A 23,538-nucleotide genomic window follows, 5' to 3' on the forward strand; every position below is an offset into this window, starting at 1 on the left:
TGTAAGACTGATTCAGTATTCAAAAATCAGTTGATGTAGTCCACCGTATTCAACAGTTGAAGAAAAATATTAAAAATGTGCAAAACACATGATAAAAGACAGATTGGAAAGGAAGAAATAAAAAATAGTCTCTATTAGCAAGTGACATGCAAGATGAAAAAATTCATCAACCTAAACCTTAATCTTTATACAAAAACTAATCAAAAGTGTATCATGTATTTAAATATAAAACTCTAAAACATTTAGAATTTAGATATGAGAAAATCTTCAGGACCGTGGGCTGAGGGAAGGGTTCATAGACCAGATACCAAAAGCACAGCCCATAAAAGAAAATAAATTGGACTTCATCAAAATTTATAATGTTTGCTCTATGAAGAAGATCCTGTTACAGAGATGAAAAGACAAATTACAGATGGTGTGAAAAAGTATTTGCAAACCTGTATCTGATACAGGACTTGTATCTAGAATATATAAAAGAACTTTCAAAACCTAACAGTAACAAAGGTAAATAGTCCAATTAGAAATGTCCAAACAGACATTTCATCAAAGAGGGTATATGGAAAACAAATAAGCATATGAAAACATGTCAACATGGTTAGCTATCAGAGAAATGAAAATTAAAACCACAGTGAGAGATATCTACATGCCTTTTAGAATACTGTTTTGCCGAAAGTTTTCACTTTGGTCTCAGGTTCAAAGGATTTGTTAACGAAATAAGCCACTCATTATATACAAACAAATAATACAAATATTTATTAGAGAATTATCTAGCTTACTTTCAATATACTAATATTAAAAGTGAAATAGAGCAGAGACTACATCACCAAATTGGGTTTTGACCAACATCCAGACTTAAACAGTGCTGGGAAGTTTCGTGTCAGCACATCTGGAGTCCCAATTGGGAAAGGGTCCCAGGCAGGGCGTCTGGTCCATGGGTGAGACTTCAAAGATTGCAGTTCGGGATTCCCGGGATTCCCGTTTATGATCCCAGGGCGCAAACTGATTTCATCAACAATCTGTGACCAAATTGCAGTTCTGGTTTTATGTTAATGCTGTTGGTTTTGTCATGTAAAACTTGGAATGTTGCTAAGCCTGGGGCTTGGTTGCCCACGCCCCCTCCAGGGGCACAACAATCTCAAGATTCCTCCTCCACGTTATATATGGTGCTGCAAGTCTTGCACTCACAGCAGGCAATTACTCACAGACAACTCACCATCTGGGCAGTGTCCAGGCAGATTAGAAGTAAGGTCAGAGGCCTACTCTGCTTTGTCTCTGAAGCCTAATCAAGACTATTTATTTAATTTCCCTAACAAATAGCCAAAATGAAAAATGCTAACACTACTTAATGTTGTTGAGGATGTGGACAGACTGGCTCTCTCATATGTTGTTGATGGGACAGTAAAATGATACAGCCTTTCTGGAAAACTTTGGCCATCTCTTCAAAAACTAAGCATACACTTACTATACAACCCAGCAGTCGCATTGCTGGACATGTGTCCCAGAGAACTGAAAATGCATGTCCACACAGAAGTCTACATAAATGTTCACAGCAGCTTGATTTGTAATATCCAAAAGTTATACAGCAAATGTCCTTCAATGGGTGGATGGTTAAACAAGCTGTGTGGTATGTTCCCACCATGGTATACTGGAATACTACTAAACTAAAAGGAATGAATTATTGATACACACTCAAGGGAATTCATGCTGAGTGGGGAAAAGGTACATACCATATGATTCCATTTATATAACATTCTTGAAATGACAAAATTGTAGAAATGGAGACTAGATTAGTGGTTGCCAGGGTTAGGAAGAAGGGTGAGGGAGAGGTGAATGGTTATAAAAGGGCAACACGCAGGATCCTGGTGGTGAAGAACTGGTATCTTTACTCTGGTGGTATAAGAATCTATACATGTGATAAAATGTGTAACATGAGCGCACAGACACACACACACATGAGAACCTGTAAAACCAGTGATATCTGAGTAAGGTCTGGGCATTGTACCAGTATAAATTTCCTGGTCTTGACAGGAAGTTGTGTAAGATGTAACCACTGGGTTAAGGGTATATGGGACCTCTCTGTATTATTTTTGCAACTTCCTGTGAATATATAATCATTTCTAATTAAAAAGTTAGGAGAAAAGTTGAGAAAGCATTAGACAAAATTCAGTATCTACTATCAATTAAAAACAATGAAATAGAAATAAAAGAGTGTGTCGTTAATATTATTAAAAAGTAGTCTAAGACCAGGAGAAGGCAATGGCACCCCACTCCAGTCCTCTTGCCTGGAAAATCCCATGGATGGAGGAGCCTGGTAGGCTGCAGTCCATGGGGTCGCTAGGAGTCGGACACGACTGAGCGACTTCACTTTCACTTTTCACTTTCATGCCTTGGAGAAGGAAATGGCAACACACTCCAGTACTCTTGCCTGGAGAATCCCAGGGACAGGGGAGCCTGGTGGACGGCTGTCTCTGGGGTCGCACAGAGTCGGACACGACTGAAGCGACTTAGCAGCAGCAGCAGCATTAAAAGTATGTCTGCTGTTTTCACCTATTTTACATTCTAGAAGAGTTTGCTAATGAAGTTAGACAAAATCAAAGAATATTCAAAAGAAGGATAAAACAGGACTATTCATAGGTGATATGATCATCTACTTAGGAAATCTAAGGAAACCACTAAAAAGGTTTGTTAAAACCAATGATAGTCTAATAAGGTGGTATTAAACAGAGTATATATTTTTAAATTAATAAATAGTTTTCTTTGTTAGAAATGATAATGGAAAAAGATTTAATTCAAAATTGCAGTAAAAATATTAAATACATGGAAATAAGCAAAGAACAGGAACTAAATGAAAGAAAATAGTTGCATTAAAGAATAAGTTGAGAGAAAAGCTATGATTCTTTAAATTACTTTCAACAGGATTCGGTGTTTGTTATTTTCTGTTTATATTTTAAAAAATTGAGGGTAACTGTCTCTGTCTTGAATGAATATTCCCAGAGTTTTAGGTTTTTTTTTTCTAATTTGTTTAGATTTCTTTCAGTGTGTAGCTTATCTGGACAGTTAATATAACAATTATAGTCGAATACTCTTATTAATAGTGTTTATGCTTAATACATGGACAGAGGAGCCTGGCGGACTGCAGTCCATGGGGTCACAAAGAGTTGGACACGACTGACTAACACGTGCTTAATACATATACAGCTAGGATTCATTATCAAGCTGTAATTAGAAACTGTATTTCTCATTTTTTCATATGTAAACCTTGCTGAAATGCCAGGTTGTGTGTAGACATATGATAATTTTAAATATATGTATCTGTGTACATATATGCATGCATAGTTAATGAGTGAGTAGTTTAGATTGTTTTTTCCTAAGTAATTTCAGTTCTAAAGTTGTCTAATACACTTCGTGTTAAGATACAGTTGATATTGCTTGGGTGCTAAGTTCTTTTTTATTGTGTATTTGAGCAAGTCCTATGTCTTGTTTCTTTTGCAAGCTATTATTGCTGTCTTTTTGTTCATAAGGATGTTTGTAAGACTGTGTGTAAGTTTAATTATTTTAATTAACAATTATGTTATCAGTAACATATTTTGGGTTCAGTTCAGCAAACATTTAAGCACCACTTGTTTTACCAATGAGGAAACAGTAATTGGTAATTTTGCCAATTTATAGTAAACTTTGCTATTTATTATAGCAAATAAAGCTTGGGCTTTGAAGCTCAGCATAATGGTGTATCTGTTTTAGATAGGAGGGCTTCATTAATAAGCCTCCAGAAACCAGAAGAAATTATTAGACTTTTCCCTAAGACCTAAATTATCCAAACCAAGTAATGCATTAACAAATTATCTATTACTCAGATTTTTAGCCCTAGAAATGGAAGTGGACCCATTAGGTTAAGGGGCTCATCAGAATACTCTCGAGTATTCACATTTGTCACCCCCTTTGGCAAGATAAGCAGGAGGAAAGAGAAGTTAACACTCACTGAGCAGCCAGAATGGCTAAGCACACTAAGCTTTATTACAACCTCTGGCATAGCTAGTATTCAAATCTTGTAGTTTAGAAAACTGAGACTCATGTTAAGTAGCTTGCCCAAAGTTACACCTATAATAAAGGGCAGAGCCAGGTTCTGAAACTTGATATGTCAGGCTCTAAAGCCCATGATCTTTTCTCTACACTGTGATTTCCCAGACTTACCTAATCACAGGAGTCATCTCAGGTGCCTGTTTAAAAAATGAAATACTGAGCCATGGGGCTTCTAGAACTTCTGATTCAGTTTTGGTTTGGGGTAAGGCCAGGTAATGAGTATATTATTAACAGGAGTCTTAGGTGATTCTGATCATCATACATGTTTATGAAATACTGTCAACACCATGAAGTACCAAGAGGTGGGATTCAAGGTGTTAGGAAGGCAAAAGTCGCTTTGAGAGTACACAGAGGAGATTAAAATATAAGTTGACACCTTACTAGTAAAATGAGAATAGTAAGATTGGATTGTGGAAATTATAAAATTGCTTTAGGTTGCTTAATCTGCACAGAAAAACAATGTTTCATTTATTTCCTTTTTATTAGTAGTTCTGTTTCAAGTGGGGCTTCCCTGGTAGCTCAGTGCTTCCCTGGTAGCTCAGCTTATAAAGAATCCTCTTGCAATGCAGGAGACCCCGTTTTGATTCCCGGGTCGGGAACACCCCCTGAGAAGGGATAGGCTACACACTCCAGTATTCTTGCCTGGAGAGTCCCCATGAACAGAAGAGCCTGGTGGGCTACAGTCCATGGGGTCACAAAGAATCAGACACAACTGAGCGACAAAGCACAGCACTCTTTCAAGTGACAGCATTTGTACATTCCATTCTTTGGCATTATCCTTGTTTACACTTGAATACAAAGCACCCCTAAAGGATACAGATAAAACTGTATTTTGGATGCAGAAAAGAAAAAAGAAACTAGAGTTAGAAATAACGTACAGAACAGCTTTAAAAACAGAATTAGTAATGTCTTCAGGTGTAAAAAAGCCCACAAAATTTTAAATACTTTTAATCCTTAAAGTCACAGGATTATAACATTTTCAAGCTGGAAGAGCTCTTAGATATCCATATATCTTATGCATGAAGAAACCACAAATCAGAGAGGCTTAGGGGCTTGCCTACAGTTGTGGGCTTAGTGGCTCAGTCATGTCTGACTCTTTGCGACCTCATGGGCTGTACAGGGCACCTCTGTCCGTGGGGATTCTCCAGGCAAGAATACTGGAGTGGATTGCCATTTCCTTCTCCAGGGGATCTTCCTGACCCAGGGACCAAACCGGGGTCTCCTGCATTGCAGGCAGATTCTTTACCAACTGATCTATGAGGGAAGCCTACACTTGGTGGCAGACAAAATCCATACTGGCCAAGATTCCATGAAACTCTTATGGATTGCTGATAAATACCAGAAAATAGTGACTTTTTAGAAATAAATTTAGTAGTAAATCATGTTTACCTTATATTCCCTACTTTATCTGATTTTATGGTTTCTTCCTTTTTAATTGCCCTCTTGAGGATATTAATGTTTTCAAAGGAATCTTTTTTAGGAGATTATGCAGTTTGAAATATAAACAGACATTTTCAGAACATGTGTTGAGGAAGTATTCTAGTCTTCTCCACTTTTTATTACAAAATTTTATAAATAGAGAAAAATGAGCACAGGTAGTTGACTGTACTTGAATTCTAACAGTAATAGGGCATTTCTGTGTAGTAGTGTGAGCTTTGGATTCAGATGTGGGTTCAGTTGTCTTATCTGCAAATTTAATACCTCTATGATCTTGGACAAGTTATTCTCAACTTTTTTCTTCTCTATATAATAACATGACTCATGGTTTATTAATGATTAATTGGGATTAAATGAGAGAATATATGTAACATAGCTAGCACTGTACTTTGAACAAAATAATTGCAGAGATAATAGCTATTATTATTTCCTTGAGCCAGTAGTTACTTAGAGTAATATTAATTTCTGAATGAGTAATTTATTTCCTTATTCAGTATTTTTTATCATAATCAGGAAATACTGGTACAATTCCTGCTTTTAAGAATTTTGGATTTACTTCATGGCCTGGAACACAGTTGGTCTTTATAACTTTATAGACAGTTGAACCCATATTCTTTTCACATTATAAAATTCAGTATCCACCTATTCTAATGTAAGTTACGTCAAATGCTTCGTCCTATTCTATTCATTATGCTAGTTTATGTTAGTGTGCTAAAATTTCCCCTTCTACTTGTTTCTGTTTATTTCATGTCAGTGTTTGTGTTTTGTGATTAGGTTAGTCTGTGATTAACTTTTCAGTACTGTTCTGCATTATATTATTTTTAATGACTTGTTTGAAAAAAACAAGTGGGGTTTTTTTTTGTAGAAAATCTGAAAAAGAGAAATATGCACAAAAGGAAATAAAAGAAAAAATAGAACATCTTTACTCTTACTATGAAATATCATTAGGAAAAGATTTAAACGTGATTGAGTAGGGGTTCTAGAATCAGATTTAGGTTTGAATTTAGGCTTTGCTTATTTGCCTTAGGCAGGATATTAGACTTTTTTACTTATTCAACAAATATCTATTGATCACCTACTGTATGCCAGCCAGGCATTTTGTTAGGGGCTGAGGATACATGTGCATGTGTGTCAGTGCTTTCAAAGATTGACATACCCGTCTTGACTTAATTTCCTCATTTGTAAATTAGTGATAATGCCTCACAGAGTTGTTAGAAGCATCAAAGATGGACTTGCCTAGTGTGTGATAATTGCTCAGTAAGTGATAGCAATTATTATTACTATATGCATTAAGTACTAATTATATATTTAGTCCAGATCAAATCACCTGTTTAATCAGTTTAAGGTCTTCACATTTTATTTTTGGCCTTATTATTGCAAACACTTGCTTTCTTCTTTTTTCTTTATGCTTGTTTCTGCTTATCTGTTTTTGTTTGGGTTTCTCTTTAAAGCAGTAAATAATTATGTGAATTTTTTAAGCTTTTTAAAAATACAACATAAGACCATTAAATTTTTATTATCAAGCATTTTGAACACATACCAGAGTAGAGAGAATAGAATAATGAACCACCATGTTTCCATAGCCCAGCCTCAAAGATTATCGACTCATGGCCACTCTTGTTCATCTGTACTCCCCATCACACAAACACTACTATCTCCCTTCCCCTCCCTGGCTCCAGTGGATTATTTTGAAGCTAATACATCAGTTCAGACATAAATATTTACATGTGTATTTCTTAAAAGATGAAGAATTTTTTAAACATCTAATTAACATACCATCATCACTCATAAAAACATCAATAATTCTGTAATAGCATCAAATATCCTTTAAGATACTCTGTTTTAAGTAGATACTTTACAGTTCTTGGTGTAAATAGGTGTAAAATGGAATTATTTCCGTCATCTTAAGTTTTTTATTTTTGTGGCTTGGTTTCTTCTGCTGCCTTATGGATTCTTTTGTTTGAGGAGGTTATGAAAAATTGAAGAAAGAATTACAGAGCTGGAAAGACTTGGGTTTGAATCTTGCTTCTGCCATTCACTAATTAACTTTGCTGAACCTTGGTTTCCTCATCTGTAAAATAGGGATAATTATACCTACCTCATGTGCTTAGGGTTGAATGGGATGCCTACGTAAGATACTATTCACAGTCTTTGCCAGTTATTATATTGTATTCTCCACTGATTTGGACTGCAATAAATAATTATAATTCTCAGTTGTTTTATGGTTTTCCAAAGCATTCCAAAGTTTATTAGCTAGTTACTAAAAGCAGTGGCTTTTAAATGTCTTTTTAGGAAAGACAGAATTTAGAATCTTAGTTTTTCCTTTCTTCCACTACCTCTTTTATTTTCAGTCCACATTAATTTATCCTAAGATTACAAATCTTACCTTTAACTTTCTAAAGTTTTATATTGTTTATATACTTATATCAGTTATTTATTCTTCATTAGTGACCCTTTCTCCTTTATTGGGGTTAATTATTTTATTCAGTTATTTCTAGATACTAAGTTGGTGTCAATATACTTTACCAATTCTTTCCTACCTCGGTATTCTTGAATTCTTATTTTGATTCTCTTTCAATGGTCTAAGACATACCTTTGAACAGTTCATGAAAAAAGGTACTACCAAGGTGGTGAAATTTTATAAGACTTTGCAGAACTAAGAATAATTTCCTGTGACCTTTGTACGTGAAGAACTGGGACAAGGTATAAAATTCTTAGATCCTAACTTTTCCCTTTTAACTCTCTGTAAGTCATTACTTCATTGTCTTCTGGCATTTTATTGTTGCAGAGGAGAAATCTGAGGTCAATATGATTTTAGTTCCTTTGAAAATAACCTATTTTTTTCTGCTTGTATGCTTGTAGGATTATATCTTTATCCTTGACATTTAAAAACATTTGCCAGGACATGTCTTGGTGTTGATGATCTCTGTTGAACCTTCTCAGTCTCCAGTCTCAGGTATTTTTTTTTTCAGAACTGGAAAGTTTTCTTATACTTTTGATTGATTAAACTGCTGGTTTTTCTTTAGGAGCATCTGTTATTCATAGATTATTTCTATGTCTGTCCTCATAGTTTTTTAATCTTTTCTTTCATTTTTTTTTTCATTTACTCAAGTTTGTCCTCCGTGGCATGGATTCTGTTTTCTGCAGTGTCAATTCTGATACTTGCTATTCACAATGCAGATTTAATTTTGGCTACCATGTTTTCATTTCTTTATTCTTATCTCAACATACTCTTGTTTCATAAGCAGAATTCCCCTTAGGGGTACACTCCAAAAGAATGAGATGGATTCAGGCCTAAAGACTTATCTATTTTCTGAGGCCACAACCACAGGAAACCACCAGAGAGGGAAAAAAAAAGCTTCTGAAAGATTCTTCTAAAACTTAATAATGTAAATATAACCAGTGGTCATTCCTACCCTAGTCTAGAAAATAGAATAGTCTTGAGTACTAGCAGACCTTTAGGTGCTAGAGGAATAGCAAAGCCCATGTAATAGCACCTTAGCTAGAAATAAATGGATTTTTCTAATTACATTGATTGTTTTTTATCTTTATAAAATAATATATAATAAATGCATATAATTTTGAAAATACAGTACAAAGAAGAAAATCCTATGACCCAGGTAACTACTGATAAGATTTTATATGTTTTCCAGTTACATGCACACATGTTGGGAGGGGGGTGTGCAAAATTGGGATCATATGATTTAGTTTTGTATCCTTTTTAACTTATATTGCAGTCATATTTTTGCATCATTAATTTTTCTTTGAGGCCCTGATTTTAACCATTGCATAGTATTACTCCGTATGAATAGATGTATTATGCTTTATTTAACCAGTCCCCTGTTGGTCATTTAGATTGTTTTCTATTTTTCAGTATAATGAGTATGATGAATATCACTGTACATAGTCTTTATGCACATCTCTGATATTTCCTTAGGATAAATGAGGAGCTGATTCTTAATCCTGTCACATTGGTAAGGATTATATACATTCCTTATTAAGAATATAAAATGCTTGTTTCTTATTGTTTCAATGTGATTGCATAGAAGATTCTTTGGATTCTGAACAATTTGATGCTATCTTAACTGAAGTTTTAGAGAGGTTTCTCATGCTTCATCGTCAGCACCTTCATGAAAATCCTCTGCCATATGCTTTGGGCAGGAAAACCGCTGCTGATATCAGGGAGTTTGGAAGGCAGATATACTTGTGGAAACTTGAGGACGGTTTTAAAAAAAAGGCATGGTTCTTGTTTATATCTACAACCTGGGTCTCCAGATTAGTACACTAAGGCTCTGGCCCCATTCTTTTCCTCCTCCCTTCCTGTTGTTTTAGCTGTTCTCTATGAGGAATTCTTTTCTCCCAATGTTCATATGTATATTTCATTTCTAGGTGGTAGGATGTCACGAGATGATATGTCCTGCTAAGTTCAAGGTAGCATTTATGAGTCACAAATCATTTTTGTAGTCCTAGTGTATTTGTGCAAGATGGTCTTCTGCTGGACTCAGTGCATTTTTTAAAAGTTATTTTATATTTAGTGATAGCAAACTACCAAGCAGCCTAGAACGTGCATGGTAGTAACACCATTACAGCAAAACAATCTGTTTAATAGGGTTGCTTAAAATAAAAAAAATTTTAATTAGAAAAATATTCTTGATTTTAATGTTTTTAAAATTTTCCTTAAAATGCTTTGCAATATTCTAGAAGTCCTGAAACCTTGGTTCATAATTACTGATTTGAATTGTTTATCCTCTTAAGAGCAGGAAAATTATGTGATAATTTTATACCACAACATTAGAAGTTGTGTTGAAAACAATACCTGCTGAAACTGAGGCTAACAGTCTCCTTTGTCTGATTTGTTCTGGTGAGACTCATATTGTCTGTTATTCTAATTTTTGACTTTTACACATTCAGACTACCAGAGTAAAGCATGATTAGCATTTCCTAACCTTTTCCAGTATTTCACATAATATTTGCATATGTACAGTCTGCCAAGCTCTGATTTTTTGGCTGGAAGGCATTATGGTGGGATGAGAGAGGATAAATACGTTTGCCTCGCATTTAAACTATTCTTTTTCACTCGTACTCATTCTTTAGCCACATTGTATAAAAATATATCACACATATGAATGATCTCTTCCACCCTGCTTGGCAGGAAATTGACTGTAGTAAGTGGTGAAACAGGTATCTCAATACTCTCCTGTACTTCTTCATTGCATTATGACTTTTGGAAGCTAACTGTAGAAATAGAAATATTACACAGTCAATTGAAGGCAAAGAGGGGACAGGAAGTAGCATTTACTGAGCATCTACTGTCCCTTGGTGAGTCCTTTTAATTAAAACATCCCCGTGAAGTAGATATTATATGCATCTTACAAATGAAAAAAAACTGAGGCTCAAAATGTTAAGTAACTTAGCCAGTTAACTACAGCAGTAAGTGACAGGACTGGGGTTTAAACCTGGTACTAGCCAGATTCAGACCACGTGTTTTTTCTATTTGTTTCTTAAAATTAGAGAAATAAATTTTCTTGTTTAATTGGTATTATTTCTTGAACTTTTGAGATTATAAGTATTACAATAGTGAGTCACATTAGTGGTCCATGTAACCTAATCTCTAGTGAAGTCAAGAGTCCTTTTTCAGAAGGGAAAATTCTTAACCGCAGAGGTAATTATCCTCATTTCTAAATGGTTAGTATTTGAATCCTTGTTCTGCTGAAGTGATACAAAAGGTTTATTGAAGTAAAGTTGCCTTTTGGGGTTGATTTTGGTAACGCTACACTGGTATGTAGGATAAAATTAGCTTTTATATTTTCCTGCTTTAAAAATTAAAAAAAAATAAAGTGAATCAGTCAAAAAAATTAAATTGTTCAAAGTTCTTAATCTTTCGTAAACTCAGGAAGTAGATGTTTTTATCCTCCAATTAAAAATAAATAATTATATAAAAAAGGCTGAAACATTAGTAGTTTGAAAAAAAAGTAGAGCATAAAATACCTTTAGATTATATTTCACTTAACTTTTTTCTTAGATTGCTTTGTTAGTATATTATATTAATTAACTGGGTGGAAAATTCAGAAAAGAGAATGCATTGTACGATTTATGGATTACATGAAGCCGAAAATAGTGAAGCTGATTGACAGAGTTGGAATCTAATCTGTAGAGGTTGTAGCAATGAATCAGAACTGGAAAAAGATGAATAAAAAAATTTAAGGCTCTAAGACTAAGTAACAAGTACCAGGTAGAGGATAGAGGGCTTAGTTGCAGTGTAAGTGAAGAAAACAAGAATTTAACGAAAGAAATAGTATGACTCAGCGATGTGTTGTGGACATTCCAAAAATAATGCATTTGTGGACTGCATTAATATAAGTTTATTATGTAGAACAAGGGAGGTGATATGCCCTTTACTCTGCATTGGTTATATCAAGGTTGCAGTGTTAATTGCACACAATTCTCTTTACCACTATTTAAGATGAATTGGTTGCATGCTCAGAAAAGAAAGTGGTCTCATCTTCTAAATGGAGTGTTTGAAAGAACTTGAATTATCTAGAAAAGAACAGACTTGAGGTATTCTTTGCATTTATAGTCACAGCTGTAGATTTACTTCCGTGACTTTGTAGATAGAGTACAGACAAGTTAGCCATTGTGTGTTAGTAATCCTCTTAAAGAGAATTTGCGTTTGAGGAAAGTTATTATATGAAGAAGAGCATTATCTAGCAGCTAGTGCTTTTCCTGAAATAGTATAGTAAGCTGCCCAGTGAGGTATAGTACTTTCTTGTCCTGATAGTGTTCAAATATAGGTGAGAAGGGGATAGAAAGAATTTAAGCATATGATATGAGTATGTTTGTATATTTGGAACAGAAAACTAAGATCAAAATGACTTTATGCAGTATTATTTTATCCTCTTGAACCTACCTTACCTTAATAATAGTAATTTGTGTTGGTACATCTTCTTATAGTTTATAATGTATTTTCTTATGAGTTATCTCAGTTTTGAGCTTAACAACAACTCTTTGAGTAGACAGGGCAGGTACCCCCATTTTGAACAGATATAAAGTAATGGATCAGGAGACTCTCTGAATTGCCCCAAATCATAAAGCTTTTTAAGTGGCAGATCTAGGACTCTACCCCTGGTCTACCAATTCAGATTTTAGTGCTGTTTCTCCTATACCAAAAAGTAAGTTACAAACTGTGATTCTTACTTTGCATTGAAAATCGCAAGGAGCAGCTGATTCTCAAATTATATTCCCGTGGAAGATATAAATGTAGCTCAAGTTAAACCAAGGGTTCTAAAAGCCAGATAATGAGGAGCCATTGAGTAGATCTGTGTAAATAGGAGGAGAGCACTATGTACAATTAGTGAGAAAATCTACTTTGGGCTCTTAGATTAATGATGATACCATTCACTGAGACAGTGAATGCAGGAGAAGTAGCAAATTGATCAGCCGCACAGGGAGTGATTGAATTTTGACAATAATTAAAATAGCTAACTTTGATTGTTTACTGACAGGTAAATCATTATCATTATCTTATTTAGTCTTCACAGCTCTCTGAAGATAAGACTTTTTAATCTCTACTTTCCATATGGAGAAAGAGCTTAGATAGTTTAAATAACTTGTCCAAGGCTTCATAATCAGTACAAGAGCAGGACTTTGAATCTAGGTGTCTGACTCCAAAACCAGTGTTCTAAGAGCTCCTTTAAGGTTTTTCTGGGATATTTGGATAAAAATGATCAGTGTTTAGTTAAATAAATGGTTGTGGCTTTTAAGAGAAAGATGTATCCTGGTGTTATTTGAGTCCTTACCATAGGAGTGGACGATACATAGCCTCTGAAAGTGTCTTCGGAAAATAAAGATTTTATACCTGCTTCCTCCTTTTCTTTATTTTGGCACCATTTCTGTGCTTTGTACTCTTGTGTGGGCATTTCCTAACCCTGGAACATACTCTATGAGTGTTTGAAAATGGAAGTTGCCCTTTTTATGGGTCAGTAAACCTATGAGATACTGTAGGATGAATCTTTAGGATGAGGGTATGTTTCATTAAGTTTTCATCTCCAGTTTGGTGCCTAGAACATAGCATGAATGAAATGAAATGGATGGATGATGAATGGATGAATAAATAGAGATAGGGAGAGTACAGAGGGGAGTTCAAATTCAGAGCAGATGTCTCTTGTGGGATGTGGCATAGTGGATGGCTACCTTTTATTTCCTAGTTGATAATTCTCTAAAGATGTTTAGCTTAGATCCTTGTACTTTGTTGAATTAACAAGTGGCCAGGGGCATTACTCCTTTTTCCAGTGAGGGAGCTAGAGAAGACATTACGTATACCTGACTTTTGTTTTGTTTTTAGTTATGCAAATAATACATATTCATTGTAGACATTGTAGACACATTAGAAAATCCAAATAAGCAGGACAATTTAAATTGTCTAAAATTCTATCACTCAGAGATAGTCACTGTTAACATTTTGGTGTATATCCTTCCAGAGTTTTTCCCATACAAATATATACATTAAAACATGTATATATTTATTTACAATGGGATCATTACAATCCATACTGTTTTGTAAACTGCTTTTTCACTTATTACATGTGACTGTCTTTCCATGTCAATAAATTTACATCTTTATCATCATTTTTAGTGACTGCATAGTATTCCATTATATGGATGTACCATAATATATTTAACTAGTTCTCTATTGTTAGGAATTTAGGTTTCCAATTTGGAGTTCTTTTTGGAAAAAGTTATGGTGAGCATTCTTATATGTACATCTTTGCACACTTGTCCATTTTTTTAAGAAGTCAAAATGATGAGGCATTTCAAAGTTCTATGTGTCTTTTTTGTTTTTTAAATACAGGCTTAGATTGCCTTCTTGAAAGGTTGTGCTGATTTACACTCTCTACAGCAGTATATCCAGAGTGTTCTTATCCCCATACCTGTATTAGCACTGGGTGTTATTTTTTTCTGTAAATCATTACCAATTTGAAAGGCAAAAGTATCTTTCAGTTAAATGCATTTCTTTGATTAGTACTAAGGCTGAGCTGTTTTTCCCCTTATTGCTCATTTCTGTTGAAGTTCAGTGTTTTTTCTTACAGGTTTGTAAAACGAAGTTCTTTATGTATTGAGGATACCAACCCTTTGTCATATGTTGCTTTTATTTTTTTTTTTGTAATCAATTTGTCTTTATCTATGTCTGACAGAGACATTTTAAACTTTTATGGATTCAAATGTCATTTTTTTCCTTTATGATTTCTACCCTTCTTACCTCATAAGTAGTGCTCACCTGTGTTTTCTTCTAATGCTTGTATAATTTTACTTTTTGACACTTAAATGTTTAATCCATCTGGAATCTCTATTGATGTAGAGATTTAGCTTAATTTTCCCCCCAATAATTAATCATTTGCCCTGATTGTTTATCAATGGAGTTGGAATTTAGAATGTGTTTTGCCATAGAAAGTATTGTAAATGATGTTTGGTGAGGTTTAAATAAGACCATTGTAATGCATTTAACTATTAAAATAAACTCAAGGGCTTGCCAAGGATTACCTGGAAAGGCAACCATCAGTTATTACCTCATTTCCATGGAAAAATATTTTTATAATTTTAAACATCAATTTACACATTAACTTTTGAAGCACAACCTGTTCCAAATTGGCAACCGCATACTTAAATGGTGGTTCTTTATTTCATTAGAACCCTTTAGGAGTGAAAATATTGCTATATGATTTTGTTTTGTCTGCCTTCGTTTGACTTGAACTGACGTGAAATCTGTTTTGGTAACTTTCTACTTGCTATGCTTTTCACAGAATGGACAGCAAATTATGGATGAACCTATGGGAGAGGAAGAGATTAATCCACAAACTGTAAGTAAAATATTGTATCATAGGGATATAGATAAATCAGATACCATAAAATTTAAACATTTTTAAACTGGGCAAAGTAATGATTTTACAGTGTTGGAAACTTATTGATGCTTTCACATTAACTTTACCAAAATACATTCTTGAATATGCCAGTGATATTTTTAAAAACTGTTTGACGAGCCTGATTTTAAGACAGATTATAAAGACAGACTTTATATTGTTGAAAGTTTTTCATTAGTAACTTAAAGCTTGCTTTAAAAAAAAAAAACCTAACCATAGATTTATTGGTGAAATAAATAAATGGTCATGCTTTTTAGAGATGTTTAATGTTGAAAATGATTGTTTACCATTTCCTCATCTTGCTTTTTTAATTCAGTCCTGAATCCCAGCACCTTGACCAATGCCTGGCACATAATAGGCACTCTTTAAAGAAACAAATAAATAAATTGTCTCCTCTTACAAGATAACCATTGCTAGCAGCTTAGTTATTATCATCATTTTGTTCTATGTATAAGACAATTATTATTATAGTTTTGCATTATTTATTATTATTCCTTGTTTTACATCCATATATCCGACATCCAGTACCCAGTAGATGTTCCATCAGTGCTTGTTAATTAAAAGAATGCGTGAATTAAGTCTTGGCTAACATGTAGAGCCTAGTGCCTGAGGCTGCCTTCAGATTTGGTCTAGATTTCTGCACCTCCCAGATTATTTGGGTCAGTTTACTTCATTGGTCTATAGTACATCTTTATTAGCATGTAAGCAAATATAAAAACGGTTAGTATTAATATTGATTTTTCTGCCATCAGCCACCTTGTTTTTCTTGCTATAACAATTCCTTTGGAAGGAAAACATTCCAATTTTTTATCCTCTGTAGTATAAAATCAAATCATTTTCCGTTGTGATATTCTACGTACATGGCTCATACTTTCCCTCTGAGTACTCCCAGCATTAGTGACATTTACATCTGAAAGAAGATTGCATTCTAGAGATAAATAGGTTGAAAAAGTGCAGGACTAAGAAACTACCAGCAATGTGGGTTAAGTTGTTGAGATCATTCCCCATGACAGGAACCAGGTATAAGATGAAAGCCTAATGTTTAATATTTCTTTAATGATATTAAATCCAAAAGACTGTCAAATATTTCTTAGCCTTATATTTTTAAATTGTATTTGCCTTTAATGTACAATTGCATGTTTTTGTCAGTTACTGTTAAGTAGTGAAAGTTGAGATGTTGTAGTAGTTATTTTATATGTAACGAATTACCCTAAACTTAGTAGCTTAAGCCAACATACATTCATTAACTCACAGTTCCTGTGGGCCAGGAATATGGGTGCCGGAGTCCAGCTCCAGCAGGTCCAGGGGTTCCCTCAGGATGGACGGCGTCGGCGATACGAATGAGAAGACACAGCGAGTCTTAGCGTTTTCCAAGTGTCTTCCCACTTTATTATTTTTAAGACAGCTTTTATATTTTTGTGGTACATAGAAACAAATGTAACGTATAGAGTCATACCAATTCAGCTTAAGGGACATACCAATTCAGCTTAATGGGTATATCTTAATGGGCCTATCAAGTTAGCTCAATGGGCCAGCAGCTTCGACCCTCATCGAAGCCGTTTGCATGTCTTTAGTTACAAAAAAGCCTCATTTTGTTTACATCATCTTCTGGCCTGGTGGCCTGCTAACACCTTGTGACTCTCTATTGATAAAGGTTGATCAATCAGAATACTTTTGTATAGGGCACATCAGGAAAGAATTCATCAACAGGAAGTTTCAAGGTAAAACCTGTTTTTGGTAATTTACTCTACGCCTTGAGCTTAACAGAAAAGAATGTAGTTCCATAAAGTCATAGAACAGCAAGCTGAAGTTCAGCTTTAAGTAAGAATCATCAGTTAAATCAACAATTGTCTTATTATTTGTATTAAAGCTAAATTTTTATTTATATAAATCTCTAACTATTATGTTTTCATTATATAGGCTAAATACGTTAAGAGTAAAAAACATAATGAGTAAATATAGATTAAGTAACAGTTTCACAAAGCAATATTCTTTGTATTTCCTAACAAGCCTTTTTTTCCTGTGAAGGGTTTTTGTGCCCATGGGGGCTTTCTGTGCGGGGGCTCTCAATGCTGTTTTATTACTAGGGAGCAGTTATGCACATTAGCTCCAAAGGCACAGGTACATTTATTAAACAAACCAATATGTTAGCAAAAGGAATTTAGATCAGTATACTCTGTATCCCAGATAATTTTATTTAGGGTGCTACCGTTCAGGGGCCTTGTTGGTATGAGGTTTCAGAATGTTCTTTTTTAGTAGGGAATCAGGAAAGGTCTTTTGCCTAAGTCATAGAAAATAAGAAGAGGTTTATTATAGCAAGCGTCAGAAAGAGAGATCTCATTTTTAAGGTGAGCGCTGAGGCAGCCTCTCGAGAATCCCTGAGGCCTGAGTTGCTCTGCTCGTCAGTCCTTCTCCTCATGACTCTGTCATGAGTGGGGATCTTGTGAGCTGGCTCCCGGCATATGGGCATGGCTTAACTGGGTCCTTTTGTTCAGAGTCTCTCATGGACTACAGTCAGGGAGTTCGCTAGGGCTAAAATGTCATTTGAACTTTGACTGGAGAAGGGTCTGCTTCCAAGGTCACATGTTTGTTGGCCTGGATTCCTGGCCCCTAGAAACTGTAAGATAGTAACTATGTATGGGACTCATTGACTGCTAGACTTTCTTGTAGGTTGATTGACCCCCTTTTGAACCCCCCCTTCTATGGGTTGGAATGCAGAGTGTGATGATTAGCCAGTTTTGGCCACAACAAAACTATAGAATGGATATAGAATAACAAGAAAGAAGAAACTTGGATCCTTAATGACCTAAGGACCTAGCGACACTTCTTCACTCTAACATAGCCTTGTAACTGTGGAATGCTCCATGAGAGAAAAATAGGTACTTCTCTTGTTTTAGCCTTTGCATTTGGGGGTCTTTTTGTTAGAGCAGCTGAGTCTGTACTCTGACTACATCTAGTCATTCATTAATGAAGTATTTAATGAAGGTCTATTTGGTGCCAAGAACTCTGCTAACTTGTTAGAGACACAAAAACACACAAGGGAAACTTGTAGTTTTAAAATGGCAAAATGAAGCTGGTTTTGTACTCTTCTCTGAGATATTATCACCCTAAACAACAAGGAGAATAAAAAACAGAAAAGTGGTCTTTGAAATGAGAAGACTTCTGTTATTTGAACTACAATATATAAATATGAAAAGCAGATAAAAGAATCATAAAAAGATGGAGTTGTAGGACCTACATGCTGGTAAGGAGTATATCAGCAGGAAGGAAACCTTGTTCAGGGCCCCAGAGCCCCAGAAGAGCTCAAGAATGAGGTCATCTAGTACTATGGAAAGTGGAGGTACGCCCCAGGCTGAAAATAGCGACTGGTTGAATGTCGACATAAAAAGCCTTCACTCTATCCCCTCTCCTATTCCTGGAAGAGACAGAAAGTATTTCATAGAGAAAAATTAACCAAAGAGGCTCAAGACATGGGGAAGCCTAGGCATAGTAGTAAGTGGGATGAGACACTGGGCTGGAAACAGGGAGATGAAGTGAAAGGCTACTCCTCAATGGTACTGTGATCCCCTACCCCTACTCATTTCACCAGCCAGGACCATATCCTCCATACAGGAGAGTGGAGTCATCTTTCCTGAAGAAACAATGATCCCTGATAAAAGACCTTCAGATAACTGCCATTTGGGAGATCTTCATTGTAAAGGCTGGCTGCTTGGCCAGATAACCTACAAGAAAGACTACCAGTTGACAAGCTCCAGAATATCTGGTCCACTTCTTAGTGCCTCACTCTTAAATATGAGTTAAAAGCCAAATATCACCAGACACTTGAGAAAGGCTTCCAACATGAAAGAATAAGGTCTTAAGGGAAAGAGACAATACAGGAAAAAGAAAAATTAATATCCTTTGAATGCTAAGAGGTGAAATTGATTTTCTAAAACAGAAGTAGAATGCTATTTTTTTAGTTAGAAAAAGAAACTCTTAGAAATTAAAAATATGATTATAATATTTTATCTTTCAGTAGAATATTTAGAAGCTAAAATTGAGGAAACTTCATAAAATAGAACAAGAGAAAGAGAAAATAGGAGAGAAAATGAAAGAGAAGCAATCTAACATTTACCTAATAGGAATTCCAGAAAGAGACAATGGGGAAATGGAGGGGAAGAAATTAGGAAAGAAGTAGCATGAGATACATATTTTTCCCTATATCTTAATATCTTTGAAATCAGAATGTTTATGATTGAAGGTGTGACACATTTTAATTGGCATCACTTTCTCTTTCTTAATGTTATAGTGATAATCATGCTCTTAGATTAGGTAGAATACTAAAATACCAGATAAAGTTGTTTTCCCTCAACATGAGGACCATGAGTCTCTGGATTAAAACGGCTTACTGAAAGCCTGTTAATAATAATTAAAATAAGCCAGAAAGACCACCCTACTCTAAAGAAGGGTCCTTATAAAATATCAAAACACCAGGGATAAAGAGAAGATCCGGGGATAAAGAGAAGTTTTACTGTGGGCTAAATGTGTTTCCTCAAAATTGATATGTTGAAGCCAATGTGATGATATTAAGAGGTGGGGCCTTTGGGAGGTGGTTAGGTCACAAGGGCAGAGCCCTCATGAATGGGATTAGGACCCTTATAAAATACACCCTAGAGAACTCCCTCACCCCTTCTGCTGTGTAAGGAGAAAACACAGCAAGAAAATGGCTATCTGTGAATCAGGAAACATGTCCTTACCAGACACCATATCTGCTGGCAACTTGGGCTTGGACTTCCTGGTGTATAGTACTGTGAGAAATAAATTTCTTTGGTTTACTGTAAGCAACCCACTGTATGGTCTTCTGTTAGAGTGACCCAAACAGACTAAGATAAGCTTTTAGAGATTTTTTTTAATACCATATATAAAGGAGTGGGTATAAGAACAGTATCAGACATTTCAGCATTGAAAGTTGAAAATCAAGGAGCAATGCCTTTGAAATGCTTAGTGAAAATGATTTTCAAGGAAGATATTTTCAGACATGTACCTATTCTTTGGAAGTTCCTAGAAAATGGGCTCTGCCAACAGTAGAAGACTGTTAAGTAAAGGAAAGAGATTCAGGCAACAAAAGACCCAACATTTACAAAAGCACAATGAGCAAGTTCCTTCCCATTATGATGAATAAAGGCTTCCCTGGTGGCTCAGAGGGTAAAAGCGTCTGCCTGCAATGCAGGAGACCCGGATTCGTTCCCTGGGTCAGGAAGATCCCCTGGAGAAGGAAATGGCAACCCACTCCAGTACTCTTTCCTGGAAAATCCCATGGATGGAGAAGCCTGATAGGCTACAGTCCATGGGGTCGCAAAGAGTCAGTCACGACTGAGCGACTTCACTTTCACTTTCAGAAGATTAGTTCATTCAGTCCACTTAGACAGTCCTCAGTCCAGATTGAAGCAGACAGATGATTCCAGGAGGGCTGTCTTCAGGGGAGAAGATGTTAGAAGTTATGAATTCTCCAATAGGTTTGAGTATTGAAAATTCACTTGAGACACAAAGAGAAGAATTTGAGATAGGGACAAAGAAAAGAAAGCAAGTTCTAAAGCAAAACAACTATAAACTTAAAAAAAATGTGTACGAGAAATGTAACTATAGTGTATTCCTTCAAGTAGTGAACAGTGTTTACATAGTCATAATATTTATAAAGACTAAATGTTGATTTAACCAAAGCATGTGTTATGAGTGTTGTCATCTATAATAGGATGCCTAAAGGTAATAACTGAAATTGGTGAGTCAGAAGAAAATAGTATAAGGTTATTAGCTATCATATAAATACTAGAGGGAACAATGAATTGAAAGGGTATCGAAAACACTAGGTACTGCTACTTTTTGGTTATATAAGCCTTGCATCATTATTTGACCCTTTAACCTTCACTCAGACCTTCTTGACATATGGAGCTGCCCCTGTGATTTCTTAAACATGTCCCCTGATTTCTGTTTGTGGGAGAGTTGTTTCATTCTGGCTGAATTTTTTTTTTTTTACTTCTTCACACCTCATCTCTTCCTCTCTTCCTTTTGTTCTTTGCACTGCAGTCTACTTCCTTCCCATATCCTAGATCCACCTTCCATCTTCTAGAATTTATTGCTGTTTTCCTTTCTTCTGGCTTTCTGAAGGCTCAACCCTTTCTTGTCTATATGTACTTGAAGTACAATTATTTCTTTCACGTGTCTAATAAAGTATTAGAAAATTTATCTAATTAAATTGATCCATACCAGAATAAACAGGTAGTTATCACCTTCCTCCATCTCCTTCCCCCAGGAATGTTTGCATATTCAGTTCAATCACTCAGTCGTGTCCAACTCTTTGTGACCTCCATGGACTGCAGCACGCCAGGCTTCCCTGTCCATCACCAGCTCCCAGAGCTTGCTCAAACTCATATCCATCGAGTCAGTGATGCCATCCAACCATCTCATCCTCTGTCGTCCCCTTCTGCTCCTGCCTTCAGTCTTTCCCAGCATCAGGGTCTTTTCTAGTGAGTCAGTTCTTCGCATCAGGTGGCCAGAGTATTGAAGTTTCAGTTTCAGCATCAGTCCTTCCAATGAATATTCAGGACTGGTTTTCTTTAGGATTGACTGGTTTGATCTCCTTGCTGTCCAAGGGACTCTCAAGAGTCTTCTCCAACACCACAGTTCAAAAGCATCAATTCTTCAGCGCTCAGCTTTCTTTATAGTCCAACTCTCACATCCATCCATGACTACTGGAAAAACCATAGCTTTGACGAGACGGACCTTTGTCAGCAAAGTAATGTCTCTACTTTTTAATAAGCCATCTAGGTTGGTCATAGCTTTTCTTCCAAGGAGCAACCGCCTTTTAATTTCATGGCTGCAGTCACCATCTGCAGTGATTTTGGAGCCCCCCAAAATAAAGTCTGTCACTGTTTCCATTGTTTCCCCATCTCTTTGCCATTAAGTGAGTGGACTGGATGCCATGATCTTAGTTTTCTGAATGTTGAGCTTTAAGCCAACTTTTTCACTCTCCTCTTTCACTTTCATCAAGAGGCTCTTTAGTTCTTCACTTTCTGCCATAAGGATGGTATCATCTGCATATGTGAGGTTATTGATGTTTCTCCTGGCAGTCTTGATTCCAGCTTGTGCTTCATCCAGCCCAGCGTTTCTCATGATGTACTCTGCATGTAAGTTAAATAAGCAGGGTGACAATATACAGCCTTGATGTACTCCTTTCCCAATTCAGAACCAATCTATTGTTCCATCTCTAGTTCTAACTGTTGGTTCTTGACCTGCATCCAGATTTCTCAGGAGGCAGGTAAGATGGTCTGGTATTTCCATCTCTTTAAGAATTTTCCACAGTTTGTTGTGATCCACACAGTCAAAGGCTTTGACATAGTCAATAAAGCAGAAGTAGATGTTTTTCTGGAACTCTGTTACTTTTTCAATGATCCAGCAGATGTTGGCAATGTGATCTCTGGTACCTCTGCGTTTTTTGCATGTTTAATAGCCCTCTTTGCATGTTCATTCATATTTATGTATAATTAGTTGAATTTATCACCAGTTAACTTGCTCCAGCCAATGTATTTTGTTCTTCTCCCTTACCTGTTAGAGAGACTTTATTTTTATCCTTTATTCTGCTAAAGCTGGAGAGAGAGATTGCCTTCATAGTAGAAGGTAAGTTACTGTATACTTCCTCAAGCGAGGATACCTTCCTGGACTTCAGGATTTTCTATCATTTCTCATCTGGTCAGAGGACTCCATGCTCTGATGGTCCATGCTGAGGAAATAGGGAATCTGAGCTGTTTCAGTCTCCATAATCATCCAGGAATCTTTAAAGCAGTTTCTTGTCTAGTCAAGGCTGTGGTTTTTCCAGTGGTCATGTATGGATGTGAGAGTTGGACGGTGAAGAAAGCTGAGCGCCAAAGAATTGATGCTTTTGAACTGTGGTGTTGGAGAAGACTCTTGAGAGTCCCTTGGACTGCAAGGAAATCCAATCAATCCATCCTAAAAGAGATCAATCCTGGGTGTGTTCATTGGAAGGTCTGATGTTGAAGCTGAAACTCCAATACTTTGGCCACCTCATGCGAAGAGTTGACTCATTGGAAAAGACCCTGATGCTGGGTAGGAT

At 35.8% G+C, this 23,538-nt stretch overlaps 1 protein-coding gene and 1 long non-coding RNA gene across 21 annotated transcripts in view; both read left to right on the forward strand.

Annotated features, from left to right (window-relative positions):
- The window catches only part of RPS6KA3 (ribosomal protein S6 kinase A3), a 151,731-nt gene that overhangs the window by 62,598 nt on the left and 65,595 nt on the right, over positions 1 to 23,538 (forward strand). For 8 of the 20 annotated variants that reach the window (XM_081565977.1, XM_081565990.1, XM_081565979.1 and 5 more), the window contains one exon: positions 15,315 to 15,371. In XM_081565977.1, coding sequence (XP_081422103.1) covers positions 15,330 to 15,371 — 42 coding nt within the window. In that variant the 5' untranslated portion in view covers positions 15,315 to 15,329. Of the gene's footprint in view, positions 1 to 2,246; positions 2,529 to 8,379; positions 8,474 to 9,391; positions 9,492 to 15,314; positions 15,372 to 23,538 lie in introns of those variants that run through there. The other 12 variants (XM_081565983.1, XM_081565985.1, XM_081565989.1 and 9 more) reach the window with 5 other exon arrangements.
- On the forward strand, positions 42 to 4,937 carry LOC145536540 (uncharacterized). The gene is made up of 2 exons (XR_014075878.1): positions 42 to 2,415; positions 4,714 to 4,937. It is a non-coding gene; the product is annotated as an uncharacterized LOC145536540 (long non-coding RNA).

This window comes from Giraffa tippelskirchi, chromosome X (genome assembly GCF_054371585.1).
Source record: "Giraffa tippelskirchi isolate mGirTip1 chromosome X, T2T-mGirTip1v1.2.pri, whole genome shotgun sequence".
Classification (NCBI taxonomy): Eukaryota; Metazoa; Chordata; class Mammalia; order Artiodactyla; family Giraffidae; genus Giraffa; species Giraffa tippelskirchi.